This window comes from Ixodes scapularis, unplaced genomic scaffold, assembly GCF_016920785.2.
Source record: "Ixodes scapularis isolate PalLabHiFi unplaced genomic scaffold, ASM1692078v2 PGA_scaffold5__190_contigs__length_132052651, whole genome shotgun sequence".
Lineage (NCBI taxonomy): Eukaryota > Metazoa > Arthropoda > Arachnida > Ixodida > Ixodidae > Ixodes > Ixodes scapularis.
Genome location: NW_024609880.1, coordinates 66405019 through 66421017, shown reverse-complemented (window position 1 = coordinate 66421017; position 15999 = coordinate 66405019). Strand labels below are relative to the sequence as shown.

At 48.1% G+C, this 15999-nt stretch overlaps 1 protein-coding gene across 1 annotated transcript; it reads left to right on the top strand.

Moving 5' to 3' along the window:
• The first annotated feature begins 1557 nt into the window (after positions 1-1557).
• LOC8042702 (sodium/potassium-transporting ATPase subunit beta-2) lies at positions 1558-15179 on the top strand. The gene is made up of 5 exons (XM_040222274.3): positions 1558-1746; positions 4484-4627; positions 7001-7182; positions 8898-9011; positions 14923-15179. Exons 1-5 carry the CDS (start codon positions 1674-1676, stop codon positions 15160-15162), a joined length of 753 nt encoding a protein of 250 aa, XP_040078208.1. The 5' UTR covers positions 1558-1673; the 3' UTR covers positions 15163-15179.
• The last annotated feature ends 820 nt before the right edge of the window (positions 15180-15999 follow it).

Below are 15999 nucleotides of genomic sequence, written 5' to 3'. Positions count from 1 at the left end.
TCTGCAGCTTCTTTTCGTCGGTGGCTTGAGGGTCGGCGCGAGCGACCAGGCGCAGAACATCCTCAACAAAACTGGTGATCGTCTCGTTTGCGCCCTGGGTCCTCATTCGAAGAAGGTCCTCGGCCCTCTCCCGTCGATACTGGTTGGTGAATGTCCGTGTCAGCGCATCCTTGCAGGCGGTCCACGAGGTCAGGGAAGTTTCGCGATTTTCGAACCAGTGCCGGGCCGTTCCTTCGAGCGCGAAGTAAAGATTCTGCAGGCGCTGTTCGTCCGTCCATTGGTTGTGCTGGGCCACTCGCTCGTATTGTTGTAGCCAGTCCTCGACGTCTTCGTGGGCGTCCCCGTGGAAAGGCGTCGGGGTCCGGGGTGCGACGGGCAGGTAGATGAAGGCAGGAGCGGCCGGGGTCTGCGACTGGTTGGCCATCGTCGTCTTCTTTGGCCTGGGCTTGTCCGGCAGCAGACCAAATTCAGGGGACTGACCTCTGGTACGGCGGCTTCTTCGGGCTTCCGCGTCTTCGGCGAAGGGTAGCCTTCCGGGGCTGAGCACGTCGCTTGGCCGGGATGTCTTTGGAGGGGTACGATTGACGGGCATAGGATGGAATACCCCGCACCTCCACCAATAATGTCACGGGTGGTGACCAAAAACAATAGATGAACAGAAAGAAATAAACGTTTAATGTGGCGAACTTGTGCCAAAATAAAAGAGTACAAAAGATAATAACAGAGCGTCGCAGGCGTCGAAGTCGGCGAAACCGCAGGATCGAGCGCTGGGGCGAGACTGAACACGCACTTTCTAGAACAACATAAGCGGGGATAAACGATAGAAGTTATGTCCGGAGCAAGAATAAACGAGAAAGTTCTAGAAGTCCGTGACCCCTGCGCGCGGCAATAGGTCGCTGGAGTCGCGAATATATATATATATATATATATATATATATATATATATATATATATATATATATATATATATATATATATATATATATATATATATATATATATATATTTTTTTTTTTTACGAGGCACGTCTGGACGTTTGCCTGAAAAGGTTTTGCTTAGATTGCCCTTTTTTTAGTCGCAGTTCTAGGAGCTTCCTTCGTGACCACGTTTCTAGTTTCGACGGCTTGAAGAGGGGTCGGCAGCGCTAAGCCAGCGCCAACGCTCATCGACGCCAAGAGGATGTAACACGCGATAATTTTGAGGTCACTTCGCAGAAGCCACCCCAGGGGTCTAATTTTGGTCACCGACAGAGCGAGAGCGATATCTAATTTGCCTCTCACGGAACGGGCTCGGATCTCGGTCGCAGACTGTTCTTCCGGTGAATAAAGGAAGGCTGGGGACAAGCACCTCGAAAGCCGATAGACGTCTCTCGCCGTTTGTGTGTGGTGAGAACTTCTCACACAAAGAATGACCGGCCGTGAACTCGAGAACGGGTCACAGTTTCTCATTGGTGGACTACGCACGCCCAGCAGCAAGCTGTGAAGCCTCCTCCAATCAGCAGTCGAGATCGCTCTCGCTGTCACTTTGACCGAAGTCGGACCTCTGGCGTGAATGCTTATCTTGGCCGACCAAGGAAAGATCCGGTGTCCGGCGGCTAAGTCGGCACTCGATTGCGTGAGCCGACAGTAGAGAGAACGTTAGCGATTTGCTGTTGTCCGATACCGACAGCAAGCATGGCTCGACGCAACCAGCTTCTGGGCTTCTTCGTTGGCACGTTAACCGTGGCGGTCTACGGGCAGGGTCCCGGTAAGTGAGCTCATCTTGTTTCTTAAGAAGCGTACGTGAACAAAAACGTAAACCTTGTTGACGAAATCGCTGCCCAGATTATCGTCGTTGAAATGCGAAAGCATTTTGCACCGTCGTGTACCGCGTGAATGGCTCCTTATTAAGCTGCTCAAGAACCGCTGTGGAAATTCTAGGCATATTTATTGTCGACCCCAAGAAGTGTTCTATCGCATTTAAACCCAATTCAAATAATGTTATCGACTGTCTACCTTCCGCGAACGGGCTTCCCGCTACGATCCAACAACTATTGTTGTAGATAAACATTAAAATATTATGTTTACGAACAGTAGTCATCACAGGTAACCAAATTATTTCTAATCAGTTATTTTCAAAGTAATTTTTTATTAATTTGATTATCTTATTAGGCACTAATCGCGAGGCTATTTTGATTTCTTTTGGAGGGCATAAACAACGAGGTAGAGGGCCTGAGAGCGATAAACTGGCAGCTAAAAGTGACCCCAAATTTTCCGCCGAAATGTTGCACCATTTTGACCACCAGACACGTAACCTTTTAGTTTTACGTCTAGGTTTTAACGAAGTACCGCGCACACATAATTGATTAATGATCTTTAATAACACTACCGACGAGATAACTTATGTTTCGTTTGTTTTAAGTCCAAAATGTACTTTTACGACAAAAACTCTGGCAGCTTCGCAATGACTCTGCTAGGTGTCGTCAGCCCCGGTGCTGCGTTTTGGGTTTTTATCGAAGCTAGACATTATTCTCTGGAGCTAATAGCATTAAAAAAATAGTTAATCATGTTTTTCTTACAGCGATCGCATTACAAATATCGGCTCACTTTTGCGTAAAAGCCTCAGGATTTGGTACGGTCACGTCTCTAGTGGTCAAAATGGTACACATGGCGACAAAAGAGTGGGGGTCGCTTTTGAATGGTAAACGGCATACCAGTCTATCGCTCCAAGCCCCTCTGCCTCGTTGGGCGTGAATTACTTGTTTCCATTATATACATTCGACCTCCACATAAAAATTAAAAAAAAAAAAAAAAAAAAAAAACATAGCAGCGACCCGAATTTTCAGACTTAAAAGCCATTAAACCGTCGTTTCGGGGAATGAAGCATTATTATTGTGATCAAATTCCCCGGTACACGAAGCGGGGAAGCTAAGTTGCTGTATAGGTCACGTGATGTCAGGTTACATAACACAAATCTTGCTGCTAAATATAGCGGGGTGACTGAACTGGTCTATACGTAACGGGACAACACTTTCGCCGCTAAATTCAGCGGGGAAACAGATTGGCGTATACATGCCTTGCAAGTGACGTCACGCCAAGGAAGGTCGGGGCCCCGCACCATACTGGTGGTCGACTTCACACCGCGCGGATGCGCTTACCAAGGCGTAGGATGCCGCTAACTACCCGGACATGCGCTAACATGCACCATATTTTCAAGAAAGGTACCTAGTTGTGTTACATGTGAACTTGGAAAAACGTGCTGACCTTATGATGATGACGTTTAGCCAGTGCGTGCGGAATTTTTCGGCATTGGTGCGATCGCGCTACGAGCAGAAAGTTTCGAAATTCCGCCGACGAAGTTTTGACGCAAAACACTGCCCTGTCGCCGAAACAATAAAAAAAGCTTAATTGCGCGCCCCATAATTTGACGAGCGGCTCTAGAAGTCGCTTGTAGAAAAATTGTTACGATTTTGCGAGATACTGGTAAACAACGCAAGGTTACCGTCATAATCTAAACCCTGAGACAAGGATAATTCAAATAACGGACAAGACAACTCTCATTGTCCAGGGTTTATATTCTGACGTTTCCTAACCGGCTCGCCTGTATACTTTCGCTCCTTGCAAAGGTTACCGTCTCGCGGACGGCACAAACCGATGACCCGGCGGCGGCGTCTCGGCGAGCTTGCACGCGGGGGCCGCTGCCGGCCGATCCGTCTGGCCGGGCTCGCGGTGCGACACTCGCCTGGACTCGGCCGCGAGCCCCGAAGGTGCGCTCGAAGCGTGGAAACGGTGTTATGTAACGAAGACCAAAGGCCATATACACCACGAACGAGCAAAAGCCGATGCAAAGGCGTGCGCGAACGGAAACAACGGTAAAAAAGTGCTGTCGCTAACCGCTATGAAATGCGTCCACAAACTCGATAATCCGCGGCCGCATCCCTTTCCTCCCGCTCCTACTTTCTCTAACTTGACGGCTACCGTCTGGCGGGGCAAGTTGGCAAGTTAACAAAACGATCGGACGATCGTCGGGATACGGGGCAATTGGTACATCCGAGCGCGGCGCAGTTTACCATTGCGCTCGATGCGAAGGGCCGTCGAGTCGACCACCAGCATGGTGGATACCGGATTTCGACGTCATCATGTGATGTAGGTGCAAGGTATGTATAGGTCACGTGACATCACTCGACATCACGTGACCTAAACACCAACTCAGGAGAAATGCCACGGAGTGACGGACAAAATTGATTGGGGGATTCCGTTAAAATTCGGAGCTCTCAATATTTGTTCTGCCTATATTGTACATTATGTAGGAATATGCGAATGTAGTACTTCTGTCACTACCCTAAGTTTGTTCACATTTCGATATTATTTTTGGTTCTTCGGATCTGTTCTCCAGACCTGGCCTTGTGCGGAACAGGTCCTCGCGATGCTATTGAGCGGTGTTCCGGCTGACCACTGTAGCGGCGTGGATGCGGCATCAACTTGACACATTTTCGCTGTTTCAGGGTTGAGCGTCCGTCCAAATCAGCCGGAGCATACGTCGAACAGCACACTCATCTACACGTCGAACAGCACACTCATCTACATCAGGACCGACAGCCAGAACACCTGGAAGCATTGGGTTGACGACCTCAACGAGTACCTCGCGGGTCGGTGCTTTTGCTACAGAAGTCGCAAGGGGTGTGAAACATATATGGCATAGCTAGAGATACGAACTAAGCCACGATTCAGAGTATAGCCACACTTCAGCCATCTTGGTACTTATAACTATTGTTGCCAGCTACGTCTGAAATCGTAGGAAACAATTTTCTGTGCTCCAGAAATGTAAAAACAGCTTGCCATAGAGCAAAACGACACCATCTGAGGTTTCTGACAGTGACACCATATCTAAAAGCTAAGCAAGTCACGTTTCGGAATCGCTACGATTGACAATCGACCCCTTTCAAGATTTCATCAAGCAACACTGGTGGTAGCCATTGCTTTGGACACGAAGCGCGCGATTGGACCCGAGTCCTCGCCGAACGCTGACGTCAGCACTCGTGTCCAACACGAGCGAAGCCAAGTTCACGCCGAACGCTGTCGCTCAATATATGCGATCAAGCGAAGTGGAAAAGTGTTGGCGTGGACTTTTAAAAAGGGTCTATTGCGCCCTCCCTCAACTTGGGACCGAAGTAGCGGTGCCAGCAAGAAAACCGGGGATTGGAGTGCCGATGCTCTAACCGCCGAATTCAGAAGCCTCACTCAAACTACACTCAAACTGAAGGGCCCCTCCACTTCCTCGAGGAAGGCGCGAGGGCCGGCGCTGGCCAATCGCGAGGACGGATCCGCCGTCGCGATTGGCCAGCGCCGGCCCTCGCGCCTTCCTCGAGGAAGTGGAGGGGCCCTTCAGTTTGAGTGTAGCTTGAGTGAGGTTTCTGAATTCGGCGGTTACCGTTGAATTCAGAAACCTCACTCAAACTGAAGGGCCCCTTCAGTTCCTCGAGGAAGGCGCGAGGGCCGGCGCTGGCCAATCGCGAGGACGGATCCGCCGTCGCGATTGGCCAGCGCCGGCCCTTGAGCCTTTCTCGAGGAAGTGGAGGGGCCCCTCAGTTTGAGTGAGGTTTGTGAATTCGGCGGTTAGTGTAGCCTTTTTAGTTTCTTTATAGTTATACGGTCTGAGAGGTACTCTAAAGTACGGTCTTCACCAATGAAAAAAGACCCACTCTGAGCGCGTGACCGAAATGGCAGCTGCCGGGGGCGCTGCTTACGCTTTGTGCAATTCCATTCCACTCCGAGGGAAGGGAAGGCGCTTCCTCAGTGTACGCCGATTACGTTCGGCTGCGTTCTCGAGTTTCGTTTCCTAGGAGCGATACGGATCTGTCTGGGGAGAGCGCTCCACGGCCCACCCAATCACTGTCTGGGCCACACAGTCCGAGAGATTATTTTATATTGGGGAGGACTGTCCAGTCAGAGGCAATACGAGCTGGGCCAGTTCAGTGCTAGCCAAAAGGGGTAAAATGTCGCATGGGGTGCCTCTGGCATGCTAAGCTATGAAACCGACTGCCACATTGTGACAAATGTGGCAGTCTCATATTCCAAGATTTTCTTATTCTTAACAGCTTGACGAATTAGGAGTTTTCTGCAAGGCTTCTATGCCTTGAAGGCTGCTGAGCCAGCTCATATTCGTGTACTCTGTAAAGTGTCATTCGAATTTTGAGCCCTACTGGGCAAGCTAGTTCCATCAACTTTTATGTGTCTAAGTTCTTGAGCAGACACATCTGCCAAACCTCTTAGTGTGCGAAGTTGACAAGATCTGAACACTTTGGGCATTATCTGGAAGTTTGAAGGTGGAATTCGCGTGCAGTTGTGAAGTCTACAAACGCTCTCGTGCCAAAGGCATACTTCGCAACTGCGTTTTTTTGGGAGCTTCGCGCTAGGACGTGTAGCTACTGTGGCTCTAGCCTGCGTGTCTCCCTATTTGAACTTGAACTAAACACCTTGCGGACTTCAAAACCAAACTTTTTAAACCCTCAAACTCGAAGCTCTAGAGCAGGGGCCCGCGGCAGTTTTTATGTTGCTCACTGCACGACACGACGACACAATGAAAGCACCCCCCTTCCCTCTTCCTGACGCAGACTCAAGGACCACACGGCAGATTTTGAGCTCAAATGTAGTTAGAGAGGAACAAGGAGCACTTCCGATTGGCACTGTCCGGCATCCCCATACTTTTGGCAGAGAACATATTCACTTCCCTTGTGTCTTTTCTTCGCCCCCCCCCCCCCCCCCCCACACACACACGCACACACACCCACACCGCCTTTACCTTCGCGACTTGCCTCCCTTTTGGCGTGCTCCGGCTGTCCAATGTCGCCGCTGCAAAAGGATGCCGGCCCCTGCTCCAGAGTGTTTGAAATATTTCCAGCCTTTCCGAGCTCTGAACCTGAAACAGGTTTCGACTTTTGACGCCCCTTTTACATCGTCTCCCTTTGTGCGTTGCAACATGAGTTGGGTTCTGCATCATGAAAGGAATGTTTGCTTCGCAGACTACCAGAGTACGGGGGCAAATAGCGAGCACCTGCGCCTCTGCGACTTCACCCATCCGCTTGACCCCGACGAAAACAAGTCCTGCTATTTTTCCCTCGATCCCATTGCCAACGACTGTTCAGCAGCCAACAACTTCGGCTACCACCGCGGTCAACCCTGTGTCCTACTCAAGCTAAATAGGGTGGGTGTGCTTCTCCACATTTGCTCGCATGATATACGCCATATGCACATCATGCGCCGCGTTTCTGCACAACGGCGCAGTGAAAGAGATAGCGTGCAACTCATCATTGTTGCGCAATTTAATCTAAAGGCTTTGCTTAACATACGTACGGCACCAGCATAAACTCGCTACGATCCGATGGAGGCGATAAAGTAGCGTCAAAAGTACACCGTCTTGGCTGTCGTTTTCTTCGTGGGCTTGCTTTCAACAATTAAACCAGTCACACACACAAAAAAAAATGCGCAGGATCATGGCGCCGTTACTGTGCGCGATTGGATTACTCGGTGATAGCAGACGTACACAGACGATGAGTGCTGAGTGCGTGACAATGCATATTTGGCGTTGCTTGATTCTTCATCGAATCAAGGCGTCGGCTGCTGTCGAACCTAGGTGGGAAGCTGGAGTATCTCGATTGATTGACAGGATTCACGTAGCGGGTCTCTTCATGACCGCGGATGTCGGACATTGGACATCCACTGAAAATGTACTCTAAAGCAAACTTTATGTTGGATCTTTAGACAGCGTGAGGTATAGGTCCGCCCTTATCTGGCGACACCGTTCACATGGCAGATGACATACTTATCCAGCTCGATTCGACTGCTAAGCTGTTTTTTTTTTCTAACTTGTATCACGCAGTGGCGACACACGCTATAGTGCAATACTCATCCAGGTTAAAATTGCGAGGTGTGGAGATAGAACATGCATAATTCTTGAGCTCAGTGTCGCAAGCTTCATCTCCACAGACTCCGAGGTCCGGTACGCTTACGGACTCTGACGTTGACTGGGAAAATACGGAGCGCGACAAAGTTGACATGCGCAGGGAGTCAAAGGTTTTCCCTGTTTATTTGTCATTGCTGAAATATTGCCATTGAAAATGCTGGTTTTGGCCTAATGTGCTCTCGTACTCCAAGTGGGTTGCAATACTGGATGTTTCAATAAAATGTGAGAAAGCGCCAGTCTTATGTTCGCACCAACTCTGTCGTGCTTTGTACATCTCCTTTGGTCTAATTAAAAAAAATGTAGTGTAGAAATCAGCCATGGGATCTCGAGGATTGAAGAATTTCAGAATCTGAACTGATGGCGGCTACACAAAAACTGATGACAGATAAAATATTTTTGCAGAGCTTTTCTTTTTCTTTTTTTTTTTCTTTTTACGCCTAGGTTTTAGTTAGTTGTATTCGTTTCTATAAACTCAAAATAGTGAAATGAAAGCCATTTTTTTATCTAGAGGTACTTGTTTGTATTCTCTCTCCCCTCATAGTTACATAATGTTTCTGTTATCCATTTTACCTTACCACGTACGGCGGCGGGTTTCAATACTTTGTTGCTTAATATCCAACCCTGTCAAGGCTACTGACACGAGCGCGTGCCTTCATCTTATGCCTCATATACATAGGAGCCCTGGCAAATGAGACGTTGCATCAAGACTCGGGCTCGTACCAGTAGGTTTGTCAGTATTGTACAGTAAGTGAGAAACGGAGTATAAGCACAAGTTTATAGCTTTAGTTGGTGCTCCTGATGCATAAGTGTGCGCAGCTGAGGTAGGTCTTAAAGAAAAAAAAAACCTTGTTTGTTGCTTTGGCTGTAGTATACAGTAACGTATGTGAGGGCGGCCCATACAATTGCCAGAAATATCTTTTTTGGAAGCTCTGAATGAATGTCCTCGACATCATCAGACCCTTGGCTGGGTGCCGGAACCGTACGAGAACGGCTCCTTCCCTGCCAAGTTGCCAAAGTACATCCAGGACAACTACGACCCCAGATACGTCTACATCAGCTGTGAGGGAGAGGTAAGTCTCCATGCATGCTGGCGCACTTGCCAACGAGATGTTAGTTGTTGTTTTATTCAGGCGCACAAGAACACTTTACAGAATCCTTGGTCTGGTACAGATAACTCGAAAGGGGGACAATTGACGTACGTGGGGATAGTTAACTGTATGGTCGGTGACAGGCAAAGAATTCAGTGGAAGCTCCGCCTCCAGTACGCGCATGATACCTTTCACTGGGCTTAGGCTGCGCGTGCGACGATGTGTTGCCAAAGGCAGAAAGCTCGGGCAGGAGGCAGAACGCGCAATGAATTTTTAGCCTCTCATCAAGTATATGGCTTGCAATGACGTCTTGGAATCGGCCGTTTTGGTGGCCTCTGCAGAGCGCGCCCGGTGGAGCATATATTTCACACAACCGACTTTTTTTTTTTTTCAGCGATAAGAGGTAGGAATGACCCCCAGCATGATGGTATGACGTAACGTGCAAGACATGTACTTAACAGGACAAACCCCTATTGGGGAGGAGGCAACTTGCCGAAAAATGCAGCTCGTCACAAGGAGTTAACATGGGGACTTCCGTTTCCTTTGTCCCCCGCCAATGGAATTTCCCTTTTTTACACAAAAAAGAATACACAAATAGGACGGAGCACAGAACATGACATTCTTCAACTAGTAACAAGAACGAAAAAAAAAAAAAAAACGCCCCCAAAGACGTCTACGAATCTTGAAAGGAGAAGGATAAAAAATGTTGAAGGAAAGGGAAATGGTCAGAGGGGAAAAGAGATAGAGCTGAAATACATGAATGTTGTCTTTGAAAAATTAGATTAAAAGCTTCAAAACACTGTACCACCTCGATGTGTGAAGAGTCTGGAAAGTCTAGGCTTAAGAAATTCAACTTCTGTTTTCGTCAGAGTGACGGAACGGAGATATTGTTGCACACCGCATCAATAACAAATGACTCAATTATTTGCTCTCCCAAATCTGGACTCTTGTCCTTTATAATTCGGGTGTCGCGAAACCAATGTGTGAAGTCATCACACGTGCTGCCGTGAACAACGATGAGGTTAAGGTATTCAACGGAGGCCTTTGAAACCTCAAAGGTAATGTTTTTTGAGTCGGTTGTTGGCACAACGCCCTGCTCGATTATTGTACTAGCTCCCGCAGCTTAGAGCGATCGAGCACACCTTCTTGACTTCACACTTAACACACTTGTTGGCGTATATGACACTGTACCCTCTATTGAGATGTTGCTCACATTGACCATCTGGCACATCTGTTTGAGGCGTATGCGGCAGGAAAAGACAACGCCCGTGCCGAACTCAGCAGCGAGAGATCTGCAACGTTACGCAGAGTGGTTCCGCATAGGGTATCACCAACGGATTTTAATGCCTCCGATGAGTCATTTCACCCCATCGTTGTTCATGGCCGCACGTGTGATGACTACACACCTTGCTTTCGCGATACCAGAATTCTAGGGGGGCACAAGAACAAATTTGGAAGGAAAATCATCAGGTCGTGTGTTACGGGTGCGGTGTACAACAATAGTTCTGCTCCTTCGCTCTCACTGACGGAAACAGAAGCTGAATGTCTTACACCTGAACTTTCCAGACTACTTCACGCACCGACGTGATACTCTGTTTTGAGGCTTTTAATCTCATTTTTCAAACACAAAATTTATGTACGTTTTATCTATATTTCTGTCTGACATTTCCAGTTCTTTCCAACATTTTTTTATTCTATTTCCAAGATTCGTAGACGCCATTGGGGGGCGGTTCCGTCTCATTCTTGTTGTTGCTATGCTTCGTTTCAGTTTTAGTCCAGACACAGCCGACCCTACGAGCTGACAGGACCAATCATACAGTATCAAGAGCGCACCATCATGGTGTTCGTCATGTTTATGCACGTGTTCTGTCATTGCCCAACCAATCATAAACAAGAAAGACCCAGTGACTTGTGCTTTTGACGCTGCATGATTGGCCTATTACACTCTTAAAAAAAATGTTGCGCAAAGAGACCAATCGCCATTTTTCATCCCCACGACCCAAGCGCCTTTTATTCAGAAGCGGTAACTCGAGCAGTTCGTACCTCGGGCATTTCGTTGCTCCCACTGGAGTTTCTCCCCTAATGAATACTTTAGTCCCCTCGTCAATAATGGTTGCCGCAAGCCCTCGATGAAGTGGACGAAGCATCACTCGAGTAGCTATTTTGGAAAGAAGCCTGGGCAAAACAAGATTTTGGCCCCGGGATTTAGAAATTGTGATTACGCGCGCATATTTAGTGAATGTCTTCGTCCGCGAACAAACATGAAAACGGAATCCGAGCGACGCGGAGGCGCCGGTAACGAGGCTACCTACTACCCAACGGCCGCTCTTGCACCCGAGTTTGAAGTGGTGAGCGGTGACCTGTGGCGCTGCGGTGGATGCGTTGTCGAAGAGGAGTCGGAGCTGCGACCGATTGAAAGGTGAATTTTGATAGCTTTGGCTACTTGTAGAGCAGCAGGAACATTATAAGTATTTCAGAAGGTACTTCATAAAGCCGCGGGGTTGCCCTGTACGATAGACACTCGCTCTCTGACGCTGTCGGGTGCGTACTCGCCCGTATTAGCGTGCAAACGAGACCTAGCACTTCGCAACTATACCCGGTGGCAATCAGTTAATCAAACTAACGATGTTACACCGGGAGATCGTTTCGTCGGCGCAGCGACGTTTTAATGCGACTTAGTTTCATCGAAAAGTTTCCGTGTTCGTTTCATCGACCTACCTACCTTGCGACGCTTTATCGAAAGCGTCGTTCCGCACATATCGCTTCCGTCGTCGGCGTGAAGGTACCGCGGCGACCAAGGCGATGCGAGGTTGACGAAACCTTGGCGGTTCTTATGAGGCCTGGTGGATCAAAACTTCGACCTAAAGGGATCAATGCAAAAGGAACGGACTAAACCGAGGTTTTGCCGTTTTTGGGAGATCACTCCCAGTGACATCGATTTAGTCCCCAAAAAGGACAAAGTACTACTCCTTTTTTTTTATTTTTAAGAGTGTAGTTTGTGGGGTCGGCTGCGTCTAGACTTAAGCTGAAACGAAGTATACACCGATCCGGTGTTAAAAAAACAAGCCTGCCTTTGCCCGCACCGTGTGTTGGCATTGCGCGTGCGCAAAAACCAGGTTCGCTTAAGGCGAAGCTTCTGCGCATGCGCAGTGCCGACGACAGCGCCACCACAGTGGCGTGACGTCAGAGACTTGAGTTGGTTCATAGTTGAAAGATGTCATGTTCTGTGCTCCGTCCTATTTGTTTATTCTTTATGCCCGAGTCCCACTAGAGCGACAGACAGACGCTACCGGCATCGACAAACCTCAAACACGTGCGGCATCCACGCGATGGTACTTTTCGCAGTCCCTCGGTGCTCGCGAAGTAAGCACAAGTGATTGCAAGCCTGCCAAAGATTCCCTCGCGTGCATGATGCTCGTGTTGGAGGGTTGTCGGTGTGGGCCATTTCTGTTTGTCGCTCTAGTGGGACACGGACATAAGTGTGTAAGAAATGAACCTCATTAGCACGCTTGGTTTTTAATTAGCGGAATTTCCTGGAGCTTCTCTGCATTTCACCTTTGTCTAGCCAAAGCCATGGAGTCTGGCGAGCAGGGTTACTTCTGTCATTCTGCTACCTTGCACGTTCTGTTATTATATATTAAGAAGCTCGCAACGTCAAGTTTTGCAACATATGACGGCTGTTCGCAATTCCCGAATCCCGGATAAATGACTGATTAAGCCATTAAGCCGATTGATGAAAGTGCTATCTAAGAGGGGTGTTTTTCGATTGCGTCGTCAATGCACGTTTTGCATGGGACAAAAAGGCTTATCTATGCCACAACAATATATTCCGATGTAGCTTTCAAACCAACAAGACAGTTTCTAACGACATCTGCAACTTGGTATTATCAGGCATCTTGAAAGAAAACTATATAGTCGGGCGTAGCCATGGTTCTTTTTCATATGTCCTAATGACGAGACGTTAATAAATTTCTTTAATTGGACGAGAGTGATGCGGCGTAAAAGGAACATTACTAAGGGCTCATTTATACATGGCTTGCACGTGACGTCACCAAAGAGTGCTCCGATAGCCACCAGAGAAGAGGGAAAGGAGGAGCTCCCCTCTTACCAGGATCCTCTTTTGTGTCTCCGCGATTTTCACAGACGTCGCCGCTCTCCTCCCAGAAGATTATAGAAGATTAACCCGTCACTCTAAATTCTTACAAAGGCAGCTTCCCTCTCCCCCCCCCTTATATGGTGGTCAATAGTACGCGATGTGACGTCGGTGCAAGCCATGTATAGAAATTAGCCGGAAGAGACACAATTCATCCTTTCATGATTATTTTCGTTGGAAAGGACACCGATTTAATAGTAATTATCAGTAAGCATTCTTTGTACGAGACAATGCAGTGCAGGAGTTTTGTTTGGTACCTTGGAACTTGACCAGCTTAGTCTGATGTGCAGCCAAAGAAACGATGCACTGCTCCTTCAGTAACTCCTCAGGTTGTAATCGATATCCCCGGAGACATTAAACTTCATGCAATCACGGGCATGCTGCACAGTATATTTCCCAATGTGCACTCAGTACTGAAGCACAGATGCACAGCTTGAATCTCGCCCCGGTGATGACGGGAAAATTGGCCCTTGGTGTATCTCAAAACATCCCATTCTCATTCCGCCCTTTCTTATTTCGATCCATTCTCATTTGATACTTTTCGTTTGAACCTTCCCGAAACATAAGAGCACGATTGTTTGCATTTATGACCATTCGAACTTGATCGTTTTGCACACCGACTGAGTGACTCTAAGCGGCGCAGGATCTAAACAATTTGGTTTAGGACGTTTTGGTGCACGGACGTCATCAGGTCATATTTGAATTTGTTATTGGGGAACTCGTGCCCAAAGTGTTGCATACTCGTAAAAGTACTGCTTAGTGATACCGTTAAAATGTCCAGTAAAAGTTACAAAAGAACTCTGTCAATTGCGAAAAGAAAAGGTATTTCGAGAGGTTTTTGTGTGGAAAGGTTCAAAAAGAAAAACTATCCCCGTTTGCTTTAAGTAAAGGGTGCTTGCGTGCATATCCAAGGCAAAAGAACGTCGGGGTGCGGGAAGGTCCAGGAACAAGCATGTCGGAAAGTATAACAGTATAGTTGTGAGTTGGCAAGTCCAAGCTACGGCGGCGAACAATTGCGGGAAGTTAATTATTTTGATGGATAGCCTTTTAGTAGCTTATATTACTCTCCTACTGAAGTAATTATGCGGTTAATTTACCTTTTCACGCGGGAACAAAATTCGTAGTCGCGAACATATTTAGTAGCAATCCATCGCATGTTCTGTTACCAGCGTTTGCTGCTAAGGGTGGGAACAGTTTTGATAAGTGTAACACTTTACACCTCGAGAAAACGAGGAAGAGAAGAAGAGGAGAGCGTGCAGTGACGTCAGAACGCCGACCCCTGATTGGAAGTATAGTGGGTAGACTCAAATACTTGCAGCCTTTATCTGTACCCACTCTCCCATCAATTCGGAGCTCACAAGAGCGATCGCCTGCTTCCCGTGCAAAGTCAGGCGTTCGAACTCCGGACTGCGCGAAAGTAAACGACGCTCTTCTTAGCTGTAATTGGAGAGGAGTTCTCCTCCCCGTCGCTTTCTGACCTTATAAGGGGCATTCTGTGAACGCCATATTTGAGTGCTCCATTCACGGCGCATGTTCAAAACGAACTCACAGTATAAACTGCCAAGATTGACGTTCCTAATGGCGCGGAATGTGCAGTGCGAAAGCGCTCTGAAAGTTTGACCTGAAAGGGGCTTAGCTGTTACGGACTTAGCTATTGCCGCCAGGGAATAACAGCTATATTTCGCGATTGAGCACTCTGGCTGCTGCGCTAACCTGTGGTGCTCTGATGCTTCCTTTCAGAACCCCGCGGACAAGGAAAACGTGGGACCGCTCGTCTACTACCCGAACCTCGGCATACCGAACTATTACTTCCCGTACAGGAACACGCCAGGATATCAGTCGCCCTTCGTCTTTGTCCGATTTCCGCGGCCCCAGCGGGGAGTTTTCATCAGCGTGGAGTGCAAGGCTTGGGCCAAGAACATCCACCACGACCAGCAGAGTCGCGTCGGGAGCGTCCACTTCGAGCTCTTAATCCAATAAATTCAGCCAATACAACACGACCTCTACTAGATGTCATATTAAAATAAATGTTTTGCGATTTATTTATGTTTAAAGGGAAATAGTTGTTACAGTATATGGCTGTCGAAGGAAGATACAATGATTTTGGCTTATAAAATGTGTACGTCTTGAAAAATATCCAAGCAAGAAGCCGAACTTGTTTTACTGCGGCTACGGCGATCGGGGCGGGGTGGGGGTTCACTAACAGTGACGTCATGCGGAAGACTTGTTTTCTAGGTAGTATCGGTTCAGTGACGCCTACCCCAGCCCTTCCTCGATGGGTAGCGCGCTTCTTCCGTAGCGTGAAGGTACAGCTTCTCTCATTCGCTTCTTTGTTGTGTTCACTTTTTTCAAGATGCGATAGAAGCGTGGCATTGGGGGCAGGAAAAGGGGGCGCATTGTTGTTTCTTTACAAAACATTGCAGCGCTCATCTTTTGTCCCGCCTGCATGAAGGAAGGTGCCTGGCTCTCGCACAGGAGGGCCGGCGTCCTTGAGGGAACACGTCCGACACCGACAACGCACTGTCGAGGCATATCCTTCTACGTATGTTACAAAGCTTGGAGGGCTAAAAGTTGCTGACACAGTGGTTTCGGTTCTGTGTGCTGTGCATTTATTTTCAGCAGGGGCTTCTGCTTTTAACCCTCTGCATGCTGCCTACAGCGTATCTACGGAAGTGGTTGGTACCTAGAATGCATTATCCGTCACTGTTTGTAGTTAAACTGCACGATGCTGGCCCAGATGCATAAAATAGGCCCTGTGTGAAACCCCACTCTGACGGAGCCATTGTCTCTCGGGCGAAATAAGCATCGGTACGGGAA